General features: G+C 30.3%; 1 protein-coding gene across 1 annotated transcript; it reads left to right on the forward strand.

Annotated features, from left to right (window-relative positions):
- The first annotated feature begins 13,147 nt into the window (after positions 1 to 13,147).
- LOC124914010 (ABC transporter C family member 5) lies at positions 13,148 to 19,391 on the forward strand. The gene is made up of 10 exons (XM_047454467.1): positions 13,148 to 15,537; positions 15,735 to 16,055; positions 16,122 to 16,208; positions 16,285 to 16,980; positions 17,073 to 17,237; positions 17,314 to 17,608; positions 17,690 to 18,210; positions 18,301 to 18,364; positions 18,446 to 18,685; positions 18,767 to 19,391. The coding sequence occupies exons 1-10, from the start codon at positions 13,426 to 13,428 to the stop codon at positions 18,880 to 18,882; spliced, it is 4,617 nt and encodes a 1,538-aa protein (XP_047310423.1). The 5' UTR covers positions 13,148 to 13,425; the 3' UTR covers positions 18,883 to 19,391.
- The last annotated feature ends 473 nt before the right edge of the window (positions 19,392 to 19,864 follow it).

Below are 19,864 nucleotides of genomic sequence, written 5' to 3' on the forward strand. Positions count from 1 at the left end.
ATATTAGTTTTGTTTAAATAACACATCAATATAATATATGGGTGTTCGTCAAAATTATTTAAAATATTTTAAAACAAAAGTAAAAAAATTTGGCTAAATTGAGTGTATTGTAATCTCAAATTATAAATGTTAAATGTGTTACATTAAATGTTAGATATGTTACAAAGTTAAAATACTTCAATACTAAGATGACAAGAAGTTAATATCTCTTTCTAATTCCTAAGTACAAAAACAACTACCAAGCACCCATAAGTTTATACATTACACATTATTATAACAATAGATATTTTGTGCAGAATATTACATATTTTTGTATTTTTATTTATTTTCTTATTATTGAATTTAATTTAGAGATTTTAAACCTTTTAACTTATATATTAAAATATAATACTGAAAAATATGTTGGTGTTAACTTATAAATAAAATTTGAGATAATGATAGTAAATACAGTTTCTACTTAAAAAAAATATTATTATTATTACATTTTGTCTTAGAATCCTGGAATAGCCGGAACTTGCCATTTTACGGGATTGAACTACAACCTTCAAGAAAGTTGGAAATATCTATATCTTTATTTATATAAAACTAAAAATAAAAAATATATATATAATTTATTCCTAACATAATTTATTGTAGTTTAGAGATAAATTTTAAGTAGTTATTTTAACTTTTTTTTAATATTTAATAATTTATTAAAATTGGAAAATAAATAAATTTGTTGTTTATAACCAAATTTTAAAAAAAAATCACTAAATAGTTTTATTACAAATAAAAAAATAGATACCTTGTATATATATATATATATATTGATTTAACTGTTAATAATAAATCTAAAAATTTCATAAATTACCTACAAAATTAGTTTATGAGAAGAGAATTTGAAATTTACATTTTAACTAGTCCTTTATTATAAAATAACCCATTAAATTATAATAAATATAAGAAGGTTAGAAATTCATATCTCATGAATCCTAAAATGAAGAATTCTATATTATCAATGAATATAAATGAACAAAAATTTCATAAATCCATCTCATATAATCATCCCATAAATAAAACGATTTACATAATTCCAAAATCTATAAATGAGATTGAAGTTGAGTCGGTACTAACAAGGACGAAATTCATTTCGAAAAAAGAAGGTGACATTAACTCATAATTTCTTACCTATTTCTTAGAATTATACAATATAATTTATTTAATTATTAAAGAATTAATAAAATTTCTTTATACATTTGCATTATTCAAATTTTTGTTAATAATTTTTTAAGTTTATTCCAATTTTTTTTAAGTCCATCCAACCTTAAAATATTGGTCCGGTACATGAAAAGTAAAAAGTTAAGATTGTTACCCTTTTCAAATAGTTTGAAAAGGCTTTATATATATATATAATATGGGCTTCCTTAAAAATTAGATTAGGCCCATTTGTGATTATTCCATCAAAATATCTCACACAGTTTCTTTTGGCCCACTCTCATAAGGTTACAACTTACAACTTATAAGGTAAAATTAATTGAACTAGTCATTATTATTATTAAATTAATATTATTATACAACATTAGTTTTATAAAAACTAAAAACGGCAAGTTTGGAGAAATGTCGGTGGGGTTTGAGCATTAAAATAAAAAATAAAGACTTCCAACAGAAAAAAATATATTATTTTATAAAGAAAATAGTAAAAAGAAAAATTAACTACACTTTAATATGTGGTCCACGGTCCCACACACGGCAGTGCGCACACGTAAAAATAAATATTGTACGGATAAGGTATCGGTCACCGCACATCATAATGTTGGTCCCCTATTCTATTTTTATTTCAAACAAAAACTTGTCCAAATGCAATTGAATTGCATTACCAAAAAAAAAAAAAAAAATTCAAAATGCAAAACGAGTGGAATGTCTATATCATATGCAATTGAATTGCCTAATAAATTGTATTAAAATTGCACTAAAGAAATTTTATTTTATTCATAGGATAAAAATACTTTAGTGAAATTATTATGAATTAAATAGACAGTATTTCCCTAAAACTCTATATCCAACCAATCAAATATTTTAATTCAAATTTTAATAGATATAACTCATCTTAAATTATATATATATATATTCAAAATATAATCTTTAGTCCTTTGTAACATAAAACCCAATAAATTATAAATTATCCTAACTAAAAAACAAAAACAATATTACACAAAACAAAATATTCCATCAATCTACCTTTTTATAAAGTGGCTTTCAACTTTTCATTCACCGTAGCTATCAAAAACAAATTTTGGCATAAACTTTTAAGTTTTTTCCTCCAAATTCCGAAAAGTTGATGTGTGCTTTAATTGGAATTATTGACTATATATTGTGTGGGTTCTTTAACTTTATGTATCTTTTATTCTTAATAATTTCAAAAAATTTCAATAAATTTCAATTTTTTAACTATAAGCCATCATGATACATCAAAAATATAAAAATTATATGCAAATAAAAATTTAAATAATATATTTTTAAAATGCGATAAAGTTAAAATGACCACTTAATTAATATTATTTATAATAACTAATAACAATCTCGATTTTAAATATTTTAATTTTCTCAATTTAAAAAAAACATATATTCATATAATTTAAATAAGTTTCACAAATTCATTAACTCCCTTAAACATACTTAATATATTCAATTTTTAAGCACTGTATTACTTGTTTATAGATCAAATTGGAACTAAGAAGTTATTTTTTAATAAAACTGGGATTGGTGATCTATTATTTTCCAAAGTTTATAATTTATTAATGAACTGGACTCGTAATCAAAACTTCAGGTGTCAAATTTGCAAGATCATAAATATTATAGTTAATTTAAATATTTAACTCAATTCATACATTTTAATGGTTAATGATGACAAATCTAAACAGTGTTGTTAATTTAATTTATTTTTTAGTTTTGCTAAAAAAAGAAACAGATAAATAACTAGTTTGATTTGTTCTATTCATATTTTTTTTTTTAATTTATTTTAAGAGAAATGACTAAGAGAGAAATTGGGATAGAATTTTAAAAAGAATTACATTTTGCTCTCCTCCCCCACTTCATTTTTATCATTTTTCTAGTTAATAATGTGGTTTGATTTTAGTTTTTTTTTGTTGTGTTTTATTCAATTTTTAAAAATATTTTTTAATATTATTTTAATAATTAAATCACTTATCATATCAATTAACATATTAAAAAAATATATTTTATTTTTATCAAATTTTAATCTTAAATCCAAAATAATATTTTAAAAATTAAACCAATTAAATATTTGAAGAACTTATTTTTTTATCCAACATTTTTTTTCACAAAATTTTAAAATATTCTATATATAAACCAAGCTCAAACAAGTCCTTAGGTATCAAAAGTTGGCATATACATGTGACATCACATAGAGATAGCTTAATCAGCTTTTCACCAATCTATCTTACTTTTGAGTCATCTAAATTAAAAATATATTAATGTTTGGTAGTCATCACTTATTTAGGCAAATGTTATTTTTTAAGTTAATTTGGCTTAAGTTGCCAAGAATATAATGATAAAGTTAGAAAATGTGATCATACGTGGCTGATAATTTAAACCCATTTTTTTTTGTTTGTTAAAATTGTAAGATTTTAAAGGGTTTTTTATTTTTCTTTAAAATGGTCTATACATAAATAAAAAATAAGACCCTCACACTATAGAAATATTATTTTTATAAAGATATTGTATGAAGACAAATTTATATTTAAACATATTTATTAGGATGTGGTCAAGTTCTGGTTAGGTTAAAATATTGGTATCAACCATAAATATTCCTTTAACTATTTGTTTATTTATTTTAATAAAAGCAAACCTTAAAACAGATATTATTAATTATTATTTTTACCATTTTCTCTTATTTTCTCTTTATCTATTAGTTCTTTATTAACTCGCATATATATAATATAAATAATTAAATTTTTTAACTATAATATATATCCATACTTTATTCTTTTTATAAAATTAATTATTAAATATAAAAATATATTTTATTTATCTAAATCATCTACATTCTTATCACAAAATTTTCAAATTCATAATTCCAACTTTTAAAAATAAGCCAATAGAGGTTTTATATTAAAAAAATGCAAATAATTTATCCAAAAAAAATAATCAATAATTTATACTCAAGTTTATGATTTTTTTTTTATCATTCTAAAAAAAACATAACACTTTCATTTAAATATTTTTAGGTGAAATAATATTTGATCTTTAAGAAATTACTCCTTCACTACTATCATATAATTTATTATCGTAAATGTTTGAAGCTATACATTAAACATGTGATCATTCAATAATATTTAACCTTAATTAATTATATTTTATAATATCTTATGATTATTTCAATAAATTGTAAATTCTTATAATATATTTATTTAAGACCATTTTTATTTCATTTAAATCTCAATGTTTCCATTTTGGCTTTTATTTTTATAAATAGATAATTGCATTTCAACTTGTAACACTAATAATGTAAGATCAAATTGTCAAAAATAAAAATAAAAATTAAACATTATAATTTGAGGCTCTTTATTATTAAAGTTATACAAAAACAAGATTTTATTTTAACGGTTTCAAACGTCGCATTTTAAATAAATAAAATATCAATGTCATTAATTTAACTGTCGTATCTCAACGAATTAAGAATTTTAACTACCGATTTTTTAAAATTTAACGGTTAAAACATTGAATTTTTATTTATTTATAAATATCACATAGATAATAAATTAACGATATTGAAACTGTTAAGACAAAATCTCGTTTTTGTATGATGTAAACAATAAGAAACTATAAATGGTAAGGTTTGAAAGAAAAAACAAAATTTCAATTTATTCCAACTAATTTGACAATTTGTTTAATAATGTAATAATATTTAATAGAAAATAAATTTAAAATACATAAGTATATTATTATTATATAATAAAAATGACAGCAAAAATAATCATTTCTTTATAAATCATCATGCTTTTTTCTTATTAAAAAGTTAAAATGGCTTGAGTGAGAAGTCTTAAAATGGCTTCTTCAAGGTTTTTCAATGAGTAGCCAAAATTTATTACTATATTATACAACTACATTAATTGACTACTAATTTGTAAATATTTATTGTTTAACACCAACAAATTAAATAAAAAGGTGGTAATTAATCCAATAATTGTATTGTATTATTAAAAAGACTCGTTACATATAAAGTTGTCTCATTGCCTTGTTGGATATATAGTTTATATATATGCACAATGCTTCCTGTAAAATAACTAATTAATGACCAACTTTACTAGATCATGGATGGGCGTGTTGTTTTAGGATTCATAATTGGTTAATTAATCATTTTGATAATTTGTAACGTTATATAACTAATTAACAAGAATAACGAATTGTAATGGATGCCTAGAGCTTGATTGATATGGGTTAATTATTTGAAAATTATTAGTTATGAATATAAAATACTGTTTAATTATAATAAAAAATATATATTGAGATTATATATTTAAGTTAAAATAAAGGTGTTTGTGACGAAGAACTATTGATTTAATAGGTGAAACTATATTTTGTAGTTTTTTTTTAATTATTGGTCTTTCTGCATTTTGTTGATAAATATTGTATTTGTTGTTTTTATTACAAGGTGATTAACTAGTACAAATGTTCTTAAAATAATGACGGAGCTCTTAATTAAATTCTACAAACTTTTTAACACTGATATCAAAACGTCTATCAACTAATCTGGTTAAAGTCTCCATTTTTTACGCCCTTTACTAAAAGGTGCACCATATTAATAAGAATTGACAAAGACCTTCTTACACGTTCTCGAAGTTAGCATGAATACATGAATCATCGATCACTAGGGTACATAGGTCATCATTTGAATGAGATTCATGCGACGATTCAAAAAAGAACATGTGGTAGAAATTAGACATATTATGTAATTCTATATAATATTCAATATTATCATTATTTTTATTCTAACCAACACAACGTGGAAAATCATCTTAATACATTGATATGTAGGATAAAAATAAGCCGATTCCGTTTTAATTTGAAAGTTCACCAAAGTATAAAAATATATTGATCAAACGATTTATCGATGTCACATTTGTTTCATCAAGTCAAACATTTTAACAACTATTAAGAGACTCCATATATATAAACAACCGAATCTAATCACGTTTCAAAAGAGATTTCAAATACACACATTATGAAAACTATGTTTCTTAGCAAATAAATAAATAAATGAAAGTTATGTTCTAACTGTTAGGTCTAGTTCGATTTGAGATTTTTTTTTTTAAATTTAGAGAGTGAAAAAAAGATAATAATTGGTGATGATTTTGAGAAGGTGTATATTCTTTTGGTAAAAATATTTAAATATATTAATGTATAATAATAAAATAAAATTTAAAATAAATGATATTTTAATATTTTGGTTAACGAATTGAGTAAATTAATCTGAATTATTTAAATAACCGAAACCAGAAATTTGTACCATATATGCTAAGTTGATTTAGTTTCTAAGTGCAAACCAAATGAGACGACTTAATAAGTTGTTAGAGTATTTTTATGAAATAAGTCATCAATTATAAAAAAAAATCAAAATATATTTGATTGAAGTAAATAAGAAAATATAATTCAAGCTTAAATTTATCATATCCACAAATTAACCATTCAAATAAGTTAAATACTATAGAAAAGTACATCAACTTTTAATATTGGGTATGCGGTTCGTTCGATGGTTTGTATATTAAATACACATGAATTAAATCAATGAAGTTAGTTCGAGAAATTTTCAAATTATCAGTTTCGGTTATTGATCAATTATGATATTTGTTCGTTCAATTTGATTGTTTTTTCATTCACCGCAAGTAATTAAGTAATACATTTATTGTAAAATAGCAATTATGTATATTTAGTTTAAAATTAATAATATGTATTATAATTGAAATGTGCATATGTTATAATAAAAAAACAATTATTTTAAATCTTAAAATAATGGTACGTCGGTTGGTTTAGTCAAAGTGTCAAACTACTATGTTCGATTAGAATGATTTCGATCTAGTTTAAAAAGAAGAAATTAGACATCCATACATTTTAGTTAAACCCTAATTTAATGAATAATAAAGTAGCTCAATTAATTCAAAGCAATCAAATATGATAAAAATAATTATATAAAAAAAATCAACATATTGATGATTGTCTATCTCTTCTCTTGCAATGCATTTCAAAAATCTGGTCCCCAAAACTCCACATTTCCTGTCATAAATGATCAGAATTATCTGTCAATTGGATTTATTCGTAAATGAGTCAGACTATACACATTAAATATTATTATATAAAAATAATATGCAATATTGAAATTCAAGTGTCACAAAAATTTCGTGTTAGTATTGGGTAGATTTAATGTAGATCCTGAAACCAGTAGAGGATAAAATGTTTAAAATGACCTCATAAACTTAAGGTCTTGTTATTTTTTATAAAAATTCTTTTATTCAACTTTTGTCAATTCCATCACATAATTAATTAATAAAATATCAAAATAGGATAAAATATATCATTATATATTTACTTTCTCAAAATTAATAACACTTAATTTTTTTAAATAATTCAAAATTTATTTATATAATTTTATTCCGAACAAACATTAACTCAAAATTCAAATGAAATAAAATTTTACCGAACATAACAAATTCAAAACAATAATTAAATTTAATAAATAGTCCCTAAAACTTGACTTTATTTCCGAATAAACTCCTTAAATTTTTACAATTTAAAAAAAAAAATTAGAGTATCAAACCAACCTAAAAATATTGTTTATTTTGACATTTCCATGTCACTGTGATTATTATTAGTGTGATTAAATTGTATTGTTTATGATATATATGAAAAATCATGTTAGAATGGAAAAAATATACAATGTATGATTATTTTTGTTGGCTATGTGCATCAGAAGGTTGACAAGTTGGAGCCTAGGTCCAAGAAATGTGTGTTCTTAGGCTACCCTGAAGGGGTAAAATGTTATAGGCTTTGGGATAGGAGTGAACCTGGCTTAGGATTGTGATAAGTAGAGATGTTGTTTTTAATGAGAATGATTTTCCTTGCTTGTCTATGTCCCCCACTCCTGTTAATGATGCTCCTAATAAGGTGGAGCATGTGCCTGTAGTTTTTGATCAACCTGTTGAACATAATGTGAATGCTCCAAATGAGGTGGAGCATGATAATGTGCATGATATTGATGATTTGCATGATTCAAATGTTTTGTCTGATTCAAATGATTTGTCTGATGATTTGCATGACTATCAACTTGCTAGGGATAGAAGTAGAAGAACTGTTATAATGTCTTCTAGATTTAGGGATGATAATTTGAATGATTGCAATATGTCTGAATTTGCTTTTAACATTTTTGAATCCCTAGACTGTAATGAGCCTAACTCTTACAAAGAAGCTTTGAGGTCTAAGTTTTCTACTGAATGGATTGTTGCTATGAATAATGAGATGAATTCCCTAAGAATCAATGATACTTGGAAACTTGTTCCTAAACCTCATAATTGCTCCTTAGTGGATTGCAAGTGGTTGTATAAGGTGAAACAAGAGTCTGAAAAAGTTAGATTCAAGGCTAGGTTAGTAGCCAAGGGATTTACTCAAAAGGAGGGAATAGATTATGCAGAAATTTTCGCTCCTGTTGTCAAATTCACTACTGTTAGAATTATGCTTGCTTTAGTTGCTCACTTTGATTGGGAATTGAAGCAAATGGATGTTACTACTGCTTTCTTACATGGTGAACTTGATAAGAATATTTATATGCATCAACCCGAGGGATTTGTTGACCCCCAGTTGCCTGATCATGTTTGTTTGTTAAAAAAAGCCTTGTATGGTTTAAAACAATCTCCTAGGCAATGGAATATCAAGTTTGATAAGTGCATGCAATCTTTGATGTTTAAAAGAAGTTCTTCTGATCATTGCCTTTACTTCAAGAATATAGACTCTGTGCCTGTATTTCTTTTATTGTATGTGGATGACATGTTGATTGTTAGCCCATGTCTGAAGTCTGTTATGCATGTGCAAAAATCGCTTTGTGAAAATTTTGACATGAAAGACTTAAGTGATGCTAAGAAGATTTTGGGCATGAATATCATTAGAGATAGAACAAAATTTTCTCTTGTGTTGAATCAAAGTGCATATGTTGCTAAAATTTTGAGTAAATTTTCTATGTCTGATGCTAAATCTGTGAATGTGCCTCTTGCTTCCCACTTTGTGTTAAGTAAGGATCAGTCTCCTAAGACTGAAACTGAAATAAAGAATGTGCCTTATTCCAATGTAATAGGGTCTGTTATGTATCTCATGGTTAGTACTAGGCCTGATATTGCATATACAGTTAGTTGCTTGAGTAGATTTATGTCTAACCCTGGTATTCCTCATTGGAATGCTTTGAAATGGCTTTTGAGATATCTAAAAACCAATGTTGATGTTGGTTTGACTTTCTCTAAGTGTTCTGTAGGTACAAAGTTGGTTGGTTATGTAGATTCCAATTATGCCAATGATAGGGATAATAGAAAATCTACTACTTCCTATGTGTTTATTTTGTGTGGCTCTTGCATAAGTTGGAAGTCTCAACTTCAACCCATTGTTGCTTTATCTACTACGGAATCTGAGTATGTAGCTGCCACTGAAGCCTTTAAGGAAGCAATTTGGCTTAGGGCTGTTTTGTATGAAATTGGTTTTCTTGACAAAAATGTGGTTGTGTTTTCTGATAGTCAATCTGCTATTCAACTATGTAAAAATCCTGTTTTTCATGATAGAACTAAACATATTGATGTTAGGTTTCATTACATTCGGGATATTGTTGAAAAGGGCATTGTTAAGTTAGAGAAAATTCCTTCAAAATTTAATCCTGCTGATATGGGTACTAAGTGTCTACCTGCTGAAAAATTTATTTCGTGTCAACGGATTTTAAATTTTGACTTAGGGAAAACTCGTTGAGGTTCGTCTTTTATGGGAATGGCATGCTTTGTGATCTTGCCTTCAATCTTTGTGATTTTCTCATGCTTTGTGCTCTTGCATTTAATCTTTGTGATTTTCGCATTCTTTGTGCTCTTGCGTTAGATCTTTGTGATTTTCTCATGCTTTGTGCTCTTCGTTTAATCTTTGTGATTTTCGCATTCTTTGTGCTCTTGCGTTAGATCTTTGTGCTCTTGCGTTTGATCTTTGTGATTTCCGCATGCTTTGTGCTCTTGCATTTGATCTTTGTGATTTTCGCATGCTTTGTGCTCTTGCGTTAGATCTTTGTGCTCTTGCGTTTGATCTTTGTAAATTTTGCATGTTTTGTGCTCTTGCGTTTGATCTTTGTGATTTTCGCATGCTTTGTGCTCTTGTATTAGATCTTTGTGATTTTCCAATGCTTTGTGCTCTTGCGTGATCTTTGTGATTTCCGCATGCTTTGTGCCTTTGCCCCTGGTCTTTGTGATACGAGTTTACCTTGGGTATTCTCTTTGTTGCCTCGGTGGTAATAAATTGGCGATGATGTGTCTTGCGATTCCGTGATTATGTTTTGCACTGTTTTGGGCCAAAGGTGGAGTTTGTTGGGTATTGGTTGGCCCAACAATTTTAATGAAAACTTTATTTGAAACTCACATGTTATAATTAAGATTTTATTGACTTTAAATTGAGTAGTACAAGGCTATTTTTAGATTGTGATTTAAATTATTTTTGGAATTATGATTTATATTGTAATATGATTTAATTTATAATTGTAATCTCACATCATTTAATATAAGTATTTTATTTTCTTATTTATGTTTTTTTAAACATAAATTATAATTAAGTCTTACAAATTATTGTATTTATTTTTATGAATTATGATTTAGATCATTCTAATAATTAAGCTCAATATATATCCAATTAAATACAGTTGACCAAACTTTTTATTATTTTTGTTGTAATTCATACATGTGTATAACGAGGGAGAGAAGAATGAAAATTAATATAAAGATGAGATTGGGAAAGGAGTGAAGACTGAAGAGTATTTTACAATTTTAATGGATATTTAATATAAAATGATTTGGACATCTTTTTATATTTTTTATTTATTTATTCTATACTTTCCTAATTGAGTCAAAATTTGAAGGCTTATATTTATTTTTCTTAAATCATAATATATTTTCCACAGAAAACAACTACTAATTTTAAGTAACGAAATCCACCCCCAACTTAAACATTTTAATAGATAATCAGATTAGAGTTATTTAATCTTTTATTATTTATTTACATTTTGTCCGTACAAAACTTAAATTATATCCTATAATTTTAGTGAGGGCATTTTGATCATCACTCTTTCTCATTGCTTATACATAGAATAATTTTAAAACTTAGTTTACCATTTTAAGGGTTGTAAATGGGTAAGTTTTTTCTTTTAATATAGTAAACCTAGACTTGTTTTCTCAAATAATAGTTTATTTTACTTGTACTTCATTGACAATTCAATATGCATGGAAAACGAGGAATTATGCAATGGGTCCCTCAAAAATCTAAGTCTTTACAAGTTAATATTACAATATAAACAAAATAGAAACAAATAGTACAAATATGACTAAAATAATGGAGAGGAAAAAATAACACACAAGATAATGATCGAAAAATCCAAACTATAAGCGATAAGACATGAATATCTTGGCCACCATGAAGTTCTGTGTTCGAGTCCGTCAGACCGACAAATTTTGTGTCTGGTTAAATTGTTAAAGTGTGTTTGCAGAATATATGTTAACCTGCGAGAATTAATCGCATTGTATAGAAGAAACGAAACCCAATATTCTAAAAAAATTACAATAGAACGACAAGTAAAAAACATAAACTTAAAATCTTATAACTTAAAATTTTAAGATATAGAAAAAACTCATAAAATCGATTACTTCAAAGTTGAAATAAGTGTTATGTCATGGGAGTTGTTAGGCTTTTACATTTATAAAAAATAATAATAATAATAATAATAATAATAATGTAACAAGCAAGCAAATATGATAAATAATTTATTTAAATTGTAAAATTATGGTACAAACCTTAATATTAAGCAAATATATATATATATATATAATATATTTTAAATGAGTTCTTTTAATTTAAGAAAGTAGTAATAGTCCACTACTCAACTACACAAAATATATAAATATATATATATAAACTTTTTAAAATTGAAAAAGTAAAAAATAAAAAGTAAAAAGTAAAAAATAAAAAGTAAAAGTAATGATATTTATATTTTATAAATTTTGTTAGGTAAAAAATATTAAATAAAAAAATGATTTTGACTATTAATAATATATTTTTTTTTTGACATTTTGTTAGTGACAAAATAACTAAAATAATATTTTATATATTTGATCATAATAAAATTAATTTATAAAATTTTAAGCAAGATAAAAAATGAATATAGATGTAAGAAAAGAACAAAATATATTAATTATCATTCCTCTCTTATAATCCTTAATAGTAAAAAAAAAAAAAGTATTGTTGGCAGTTAGTTCTTTCTTTTTCTCTCTCTCCTTTGTAGTAAAAAAAAACTAAAAAAAAAAAAAAACAAACTGTGGCTGTCTCTATCTATATAATGGTAAAATGTGATGAAGTTGCAGGGTTTGCAGTCTCCTTCAATTCAGCCAAAAAAATCAACCATTTTGGGAGTCCAATTCTCACACGGCGTTTTCTAGGTTCAATTCTTCTTCTTCTTAACTCCCTTTTTCAATTTCATCTTAATTTAAAATACATTATTACGAATCGCCATGGATTAGCAGATCCCCTTTTTCTTTCTCGATGTTTCTAGCGCCTTGTACTTTATGCTATTGCTAGTCTACTCATCACCACCTTCTTCTCACATGGCCCAATCTCATGTCAAATGTTAGTAGAAGAGAGTGTATGTAAATGGGTGTTTTTGAATTCTGATGATTTTTTGTTTTTTCTCTATGAAAAACAGCAGATTCTCTCACCAGCTCAGCTGAGGACGATTACCCAGGTTTGATTTGGATTTTTCTTTAATGGGTTTCTCCATATGTTGAATTTGATCGAGGTTTTGTTGTCCGTTTGCAGTAGAAATATACAGAGAAGGAGAGAGGAAAAGGAAAAGGAAAACGAAAGGAAAGGAATTTAGTTTTTATTTGGTTTCTCTCTCCTCCTCTTCTTCGTATTCCGCGTGGGGATGGATGGATAGATGATGATAAAAATGACTTTGTTTTGATGTGCAATGTGTCTGCAGATTCTCTGAAAGGCGAACACCTATTTGTATTCTTCATCGCGACTTGTCAACATTCTCCAGCATTCAATACAACAATCATCATCATCAGATGGTGAAATGCCCTATTCTCGATTTTATGATCTCGTCTGCTTAAATATTATTATCTCCCCCCACCCTCTTGAACACTGGTTATTATGGGTATAGACTTTTTGTTTAGTGAAATCGATCGTTTATGGTCAGAGAGTTCGCCGACGACATCGTTTTCATCGACAAACAATCATTTGGGGGTTTTCCACACCTTACCCATATTAGAGTTATCATCGATTTGCATTAATTTAACCTTGTTCCTCGTATTCATCTTCATTGTATCTGCCAGACAGATATCTCTATGCGTTGGTCGTGTTCGAGCCTTCAAGGAAGATTCACATGCAAATTCCGCACCAACTCGCCGCAGCCGTATCGACGCCGAAATTCGATCGGTGGAGATTGGTGCTTCCTTTAAGGTCTCTCTCTTCTGTTGCTTATATCTCCTTCTTCTGCAAATCCTAGTTTTAGGGTTTGATGGCGTTTATTTTATTAAAACTGCAACGAATTGGACCGTCCTTCTATTGCCTGCTGCTCAGGCTTTATCTTGGCTTGTTCTTAGCTTCTCTACCCTTCATTGCAAATTTAGAGCTTTACAGAAATACCCATTGCTGTTGAGGGTATGGTGGATAGTCTCTTTCGTTATCTGTTTATGTACTTTGTATGCTGATGTTAATGGATTTCTTGATCAAGGTTCAAAATCTCTTTTGAATGCTCATGTATTGTCCAATTTGGCATCCACCCCTGCCCTAGCCTTCCTCTGTTACATTGCATTTACTGGTTTAACAGGCATCCAGTTATGCCAGAGCTCTGATCTTCAAGAGCCATTGTTGCTCGAAGAAGATGCAGGGTGCTTAAATGTTACTCCTTACAGTGAAGCTGGAATCTTCAGCTTAGCCACACTTTCGTGGTTGAATCCAATCCTCTCGCTCGGTGCAAAGAGGCCGCTAGAGCTTCGAGATATCCCTCTCCTAGCGCCGAAAGATCGATCCAAGACTAATTACAAAGTTCTCAACTCGAACTGGGAGAAGTTAAAGGCAGAAAACCCTAGTTCCCAACCTTCACTGGCCAAGGCTATTTTCAAGTCTTTCTGGAAGGAAGCTTCCTGTAATGCTATATTTGCAGGGCTGAACACCCTGGTTTCTTATGTCGGTCCTTATATGATCAGCTACTTCGTCGATTACTTAGCTGGAGCCGATAGCACTCCTCGCCAAGGCTACTTTCTGGCTGGAATATTCTTCTCTGCTAAGTTAGTTGAGACTTTGACGACCCGTCAATGGTATCTCGGAGTCGACATACTGGGAATGCACGTTCGGTCGGGTCTGACAGCAATGGTGTATCGGAAAGGTCTCAAGCTGTCTAGCTCTGCTAAACAGAGTCATACTAGTGGCGAGATTGTGAATTACATGGCGGTTGATGTTCAGAGAGTTGGCGATTACTCATGGTATCTTCATGACTTATGGATGCTTCCTTTACAAATCATTCTAGCGCTCGCTATCCTTTACAAGAGCGTTGGGATTGCATTCATCGCCACGTTAATAGCCACCATCATTTCCATCGTGGCCACGGTTCCTTTGGCGAGGGTTCAGGAGGAGTATCAAGACAAGTTGATGGGAGCGAAGGATGATAGGATGAGGAAAACGTCGGAATGTCTTAGAAATATGAGGATTCTCAAGCTGCAAGCTTGGGAGGATCGGTATCGTTTGAAGCTAGAGGAGATGAGGAACGTGGAGTATAAGTGGTTGAGGAGGGCTCTTTATTCTCAGGCGTTTATTACTTTCATATTTTGGAGTTCGCCTATATTTGTCGCGGCTGTTACGTTTGCTACTTGCATATTGCTCGGGGGTCAGCTGACTGCGGGTGGAGTGCTCTCGGCTTTGGCTACGTTTAGGATTTTACAGGAACCGCTTAGGAATTTCCCTGACTTGGTTTCCATGATGGCTCAGACGAAAGTCTCGCTCGATCGAATTTCAGGGTTCTTGCTCGAGGAAGAGTTACAAGACGATGCAACCATAGTTCTACCGCGTGGGTTGTCGAGCACCACGGTTGAAATCAAGGGCGGGGATTTCAGTTGGGATCCTTGTTCATCTAGGCTTACGTTATCGGGCATTCAACTGAAGGTGGAGAAAGGAATGCGTGTGGCTGTTTGTGGCATGGTTGGCTCAGGAAAATCGAGCTTTCTTTCTTGCATTCTTGGGGAGATTCCTAAGTTATCGGGCGAAGTAAGTCTTCTTCTACACATTGAGCCCATTTGGAAACATTTTCTAGGTTTCACATATTCAGAAATGAGATCATGGTTGGAAACAGAACTTGGATCCTGGACCCAGAAAGTGCTTCCAAATGGGGGCCAGTTACTAGCAATCTGTAATTTTTCTCAAATATACAAAATTCAAGTTCTTTAAATGTTTTGTCAATTTAGGTTAGATTATGTGGTTCATCTGCTTATGTTTCTCAATCGGCTTGGATACAATCTGGTAACATAGAGGAAAACATTCTATTTGGAAATCCAATGGATAAGGCAAAGTATAAGCATGTTATTCATGCTTGTTCACTGAAAAGGGATTTGGAGCTTTTCTCCCATGGTGACCAGACGATTATAGGTGACAGAGGCATAAATCTCAGCGGGGGACAGAAACAACGTGTGCAGCTTGCTAGAGCACTTTATCAGGATGCAGACATTTATTTACTCGACGACCCATTTAGTGCTCTCGATGCTCACACTGGATCGGAGTTGTTCAAGGTACAACGTTTTTCTCCATTTTATCAATAATTGAAGCTGGTTATGACTGAAAAATTGACTTTGCAGGAATATATAGTGACTGCACTTGCGACAAAGACTGTGATCTTTGTTACACACCAAGTTGAATTTCTTCCCGCTGTTGATTTGATACTGGTGAGAATTTTAAAATTTTAATTTTTATGATCCGTACCCTCTAAATAAAACGATTTCCTTTTCCCCAAAATTGCAGGTTCTTAAGGAAGGACAAATTATTCAAGCAGGGAAATATGATGAACTCTTGCAGGCTGGAACTGATTTCAGAGCTTTGGTATCTGCTCATAATGAGGCAATTGAATCTATGGATATCCCGCTACGCTCTGGAGGAATGTCAGACGAAAACGACCCTTGTAGCGCGTCCATTCCATTGAGTACAGCGGGTGAATCAGTGGAAAGCAATCTGGACAGTTTAGTAAGGGAAGTGGAGGAGGGTACATCTGCTCCAGACCAGAAAGCAATTAAAGAGAAAAAGAAAGGAAAACGGTCTAGGAAGAAGCAGCTTGTTCAAGAAGAGGAGAGAGAGAGGGGGAGAGTGAGCATGAAAATCTACTTGTCATATATGGCTGCAGCTTACAGAGGTTTATTAATTCCCTTGATAATCATTGCCCAGACATTATTTCAAGTGCTTCAGATAGCTAGTAATTGGTGGATGGCTTGGGCAAATCCACAAACACCTGGGGCCGAACCAAGAACGAGCAATATGGTTCTTCTCGTAGTTTACATGGCATTTGCTTTTGGAAGTGCTTGCTTTATATTCATTAGGGCTGTTTTGGTAGCAACGTTTGGTCTTGCAGCTGCACAGAAGTTGTTCTTCAAAATGCTTACAACAGTTTTCCGAGCACCCATGTCCTTCTTTGACTCCACTCCTGCTGGAAGGATCTTGAACCGGGTATGAATGTTGGTTTTTTATGCTTTTAACATCTCGAATCTTGGCATAACTTAGAAGATGATTTTGACTTACTACTGAATATTGATTGATAGGTTTCTGTGGATCAAAGTGTTGTTGATCTGGATATTCCTTTTCGACTTGGTGGGTTTGCGTCAACTACGATCCAACTTCTTGGTATTGTAGGTGTAATGACTGATGTTACATGGCAAGTCTTGCTTCTTGTTGTCCCAATGGCCATTGCTTGCTTGTGGATGCAGGTTTGTAATAAATAAAAATAGTCTTCTTCGTGGAATTGTTCGAATTTGATTTGAAATTTGATTTGAAAATGTATAGAAATACTATATGGCTTCATCAAGGGAACTTGTTCGGATTGTTAGCATACAAAAATCTCCAATTATCAATCTGTTTGGAGAGTCAATAGCTGGAGCAGCCACAATTAGAGGATTTGGACAAGAAAAGCGGTTTATGAAACGAAATCTCTACCTTCTTGATTGTTTTGCTCGACCGTTCTTTTGCAGCCTTGCAGCTATTGAGTGGCTATGTCTACGCATGGAGTTACTCTCCACTTTCGTCTTTGCCTTTTGCATGATACTTCTTGTCAGCTTCCCTCATGGAAGTATAGAACCCAGTAAGATTCTTTTTATTTTTCACTGATTTTCTTAGTTGCTCTCTCGAAAATATATATTTATTTCCATTTGTTTATGCTCAGGCATGGCTGGGTTGGCAGTAACGTATGGTCTGAATTTGAATGCACGTTTATCCCGTTGGATACTTAGTTTCTGCAAGCTAGAAAACAAGATTATTTCCATAGAAAGGATTCATCAATACTGCCAGATTCCAAGCGAAGCTCCTGCTATTATTGAGGATTCTAGTCCACCTTCATCTTGGCCGGAAAATGGAACTATCGAGCTTATTGATGTAAAGGCTCGGTATAAGGAGAATCTTCCTATGGTACTTCATGGGATAAGCTGTGTATTTCCTGGTGGGAAGAAGATTGGAATTGTTGGTCGTACTGGGAGTGGCAAATCTACTTTGATCCAGGCCCTTTTTAGATTGATTGAACCGGTCAGTGGCAAGATTATTATAGACAATATTGATATTTCAACTATTGGACTTCATGATCTTAGAAGCCGTTTGGGTATCATCCCTCAAGAACCAACCTTGTTTGAAGGTACCATCAGGAATAATCTCGACCCACTTGACGAACACTCTGATCAGGACATCTGGAAGGTAAATCTCTATCCATTCTCTCTTGATTCTACTACAAAGAATTCTTGTTGCTAATATTAACAATAAGAACATGTATGTATATGATTATAGGCATTGGACAAGTCTCAGCTTGGCGATATAGTTCGCGAGAAAGAGCTTGGGCTGGAAACACCAGGTAGAAATTGGAATAGGATTATTGTAAATAATTTGGCGATTGTTGTTTTTATTTGATTTTTTAAATGGACAAAAAATCCAGTTACTGAAAATGGAGATAATTGGAGCGTGGGACAACGACAACTTGTTTCATTGGGGAGGGCTTTACTTAAGCAAGCGAGAGTGCTGGTTTTGGACGAGGCGACGGCTTCAGTTGATTCAGCCACAGACAATCTGATTCAGAAGATTATCCGAACAGAGTTTAAGGATTGTACTGTCTGCACCATAGCTCATAGGATCCCAACTGTTATAGACAGTGATATTGTTCTGGTTCTCAGTGATGGTAAGTAAATACGAACGAAAACAGAATGAAATGATTGAATCTCGTTTGTATTGGTTTATTGATTGATTGATTGAATTTCAGGTGAAGTGGCAGAGTTTGATGCACCACTAAGGCTATTAGAGGACAAGAACTCAATGTTCTTCAAGTTGGTAATGGAGTACTCTTCTAGATCAAGTGGCATACCAGACTTCTTCTGATCAGAAAGAAGAACAACATGTAAATCAAAACACTAGAGGAAGGAGCGGAGATGCTGGTTGGTTCATCAGCTGGCTGGCTGGCTAGCTAGCTATAAATGGTGTTATTGTAAATGCTCGAGGACAATCAATCGGAATCAGAATCTTTCAATTCAAACGCAAGTGCGGCCCAATTCACTGAACCTACCCTCTCAAGGGTGGGGACTTTCAGTTGAGGCGGTCTTTGTATGGAGAGAAGAAGAGGAAAAAAAATTGAGATGAGAGCGGAATATGATGATATGATTTATCGCGCTGCTCTTTCCGAGGGAGAGAAATGCAAATAAGACTTTTTGAGGTTTTTAGTCTATTTTTATTTTGTTTCATCATAGGATTTGCTAGCTCTCTCTAAATTTAGATTTTCCAGACTCTCTTCTTTCCTTTTGCAATTCTGATTTTGTAGAACTTCTTATTTATCAGCTCAAAACATCTTTTTCTCAGTCTCTTAATGTCAATATTATTAAGATTTTGTATCAGTGATAATAATAAGGCTCTTGAACTTAGACCTTGATATTTCAAGTTTGATTCTCATTGAAGCCTACAATTTCTGAAAAAAAAAAACTTATATTGTTAGAGACATAAGTTCCTAAAACCCTAACTTCCAATTCATGTTCTTAATATTAACATTCTTTTACCTCCTTAATAGTTTGCCCACTTGAATAGTTAGTTTATTGGAAAGAATCATACATTACTAAAATGGAATCTCCTTTTCTCATTTGAAAACAAATCTGATTAAAGTTACTTAAATTTATGTATTGTTAGAGACATATGCTCTTAAAACCCTAACTTTCAATCTCACCTCTTTAATTACTCTTCAAATTAATTTATAATTAGTTGTGCACTAGTTTTGATTCATTTCCTTCCAATAGATTTGTGCAATTTACGAGTTTAATGTTCATTTTAATGGTTTTGACTTCGTTTATGTGAAAATAGTCAACCTAATAGATAA

The sequence above is a fragment of the Impatiens glandulifera genome, chromosome 9, assembly GCF_907164915.1.
Source record: "Impatiens glandulifera chromosome 9, dImpGla2.1, whole genome shotgun sequence".
NCBI lineage: Eukaryota > Viridiplantae > Streptophyta > Magnoliopsida > Ericales > Balsaminaceae > Impatiens > Impatiens glandulifera.

What these genes read in the sequence shown, in the direction of transcription:
- LOC124914010 (XM_047454467.1), top strand. Translation starts at nt 13,426, where the DNA reads ATGGGTATAGACTTTTTGTTTAGTGAAATCGATCGTTTATGGTCAGAG. An exon ending in CTGGATCGGAGTTGTTCAAG is followed by an intron (nt 16,056 to 16,121) that starts GTACAACGTTTT and finishes TTGACTTTGCAG; the next exon opens with GAATATATAGTGACTGCACT. An exon ending in TTGCTTGCTTGTGGATGCAG is followed by an intron (nt 17,238 to 17,313) that starts GTTTGTAATAAA and finishes GAAAATGTATAG; the next exon opens with AAATACTATATGGCTTCATC.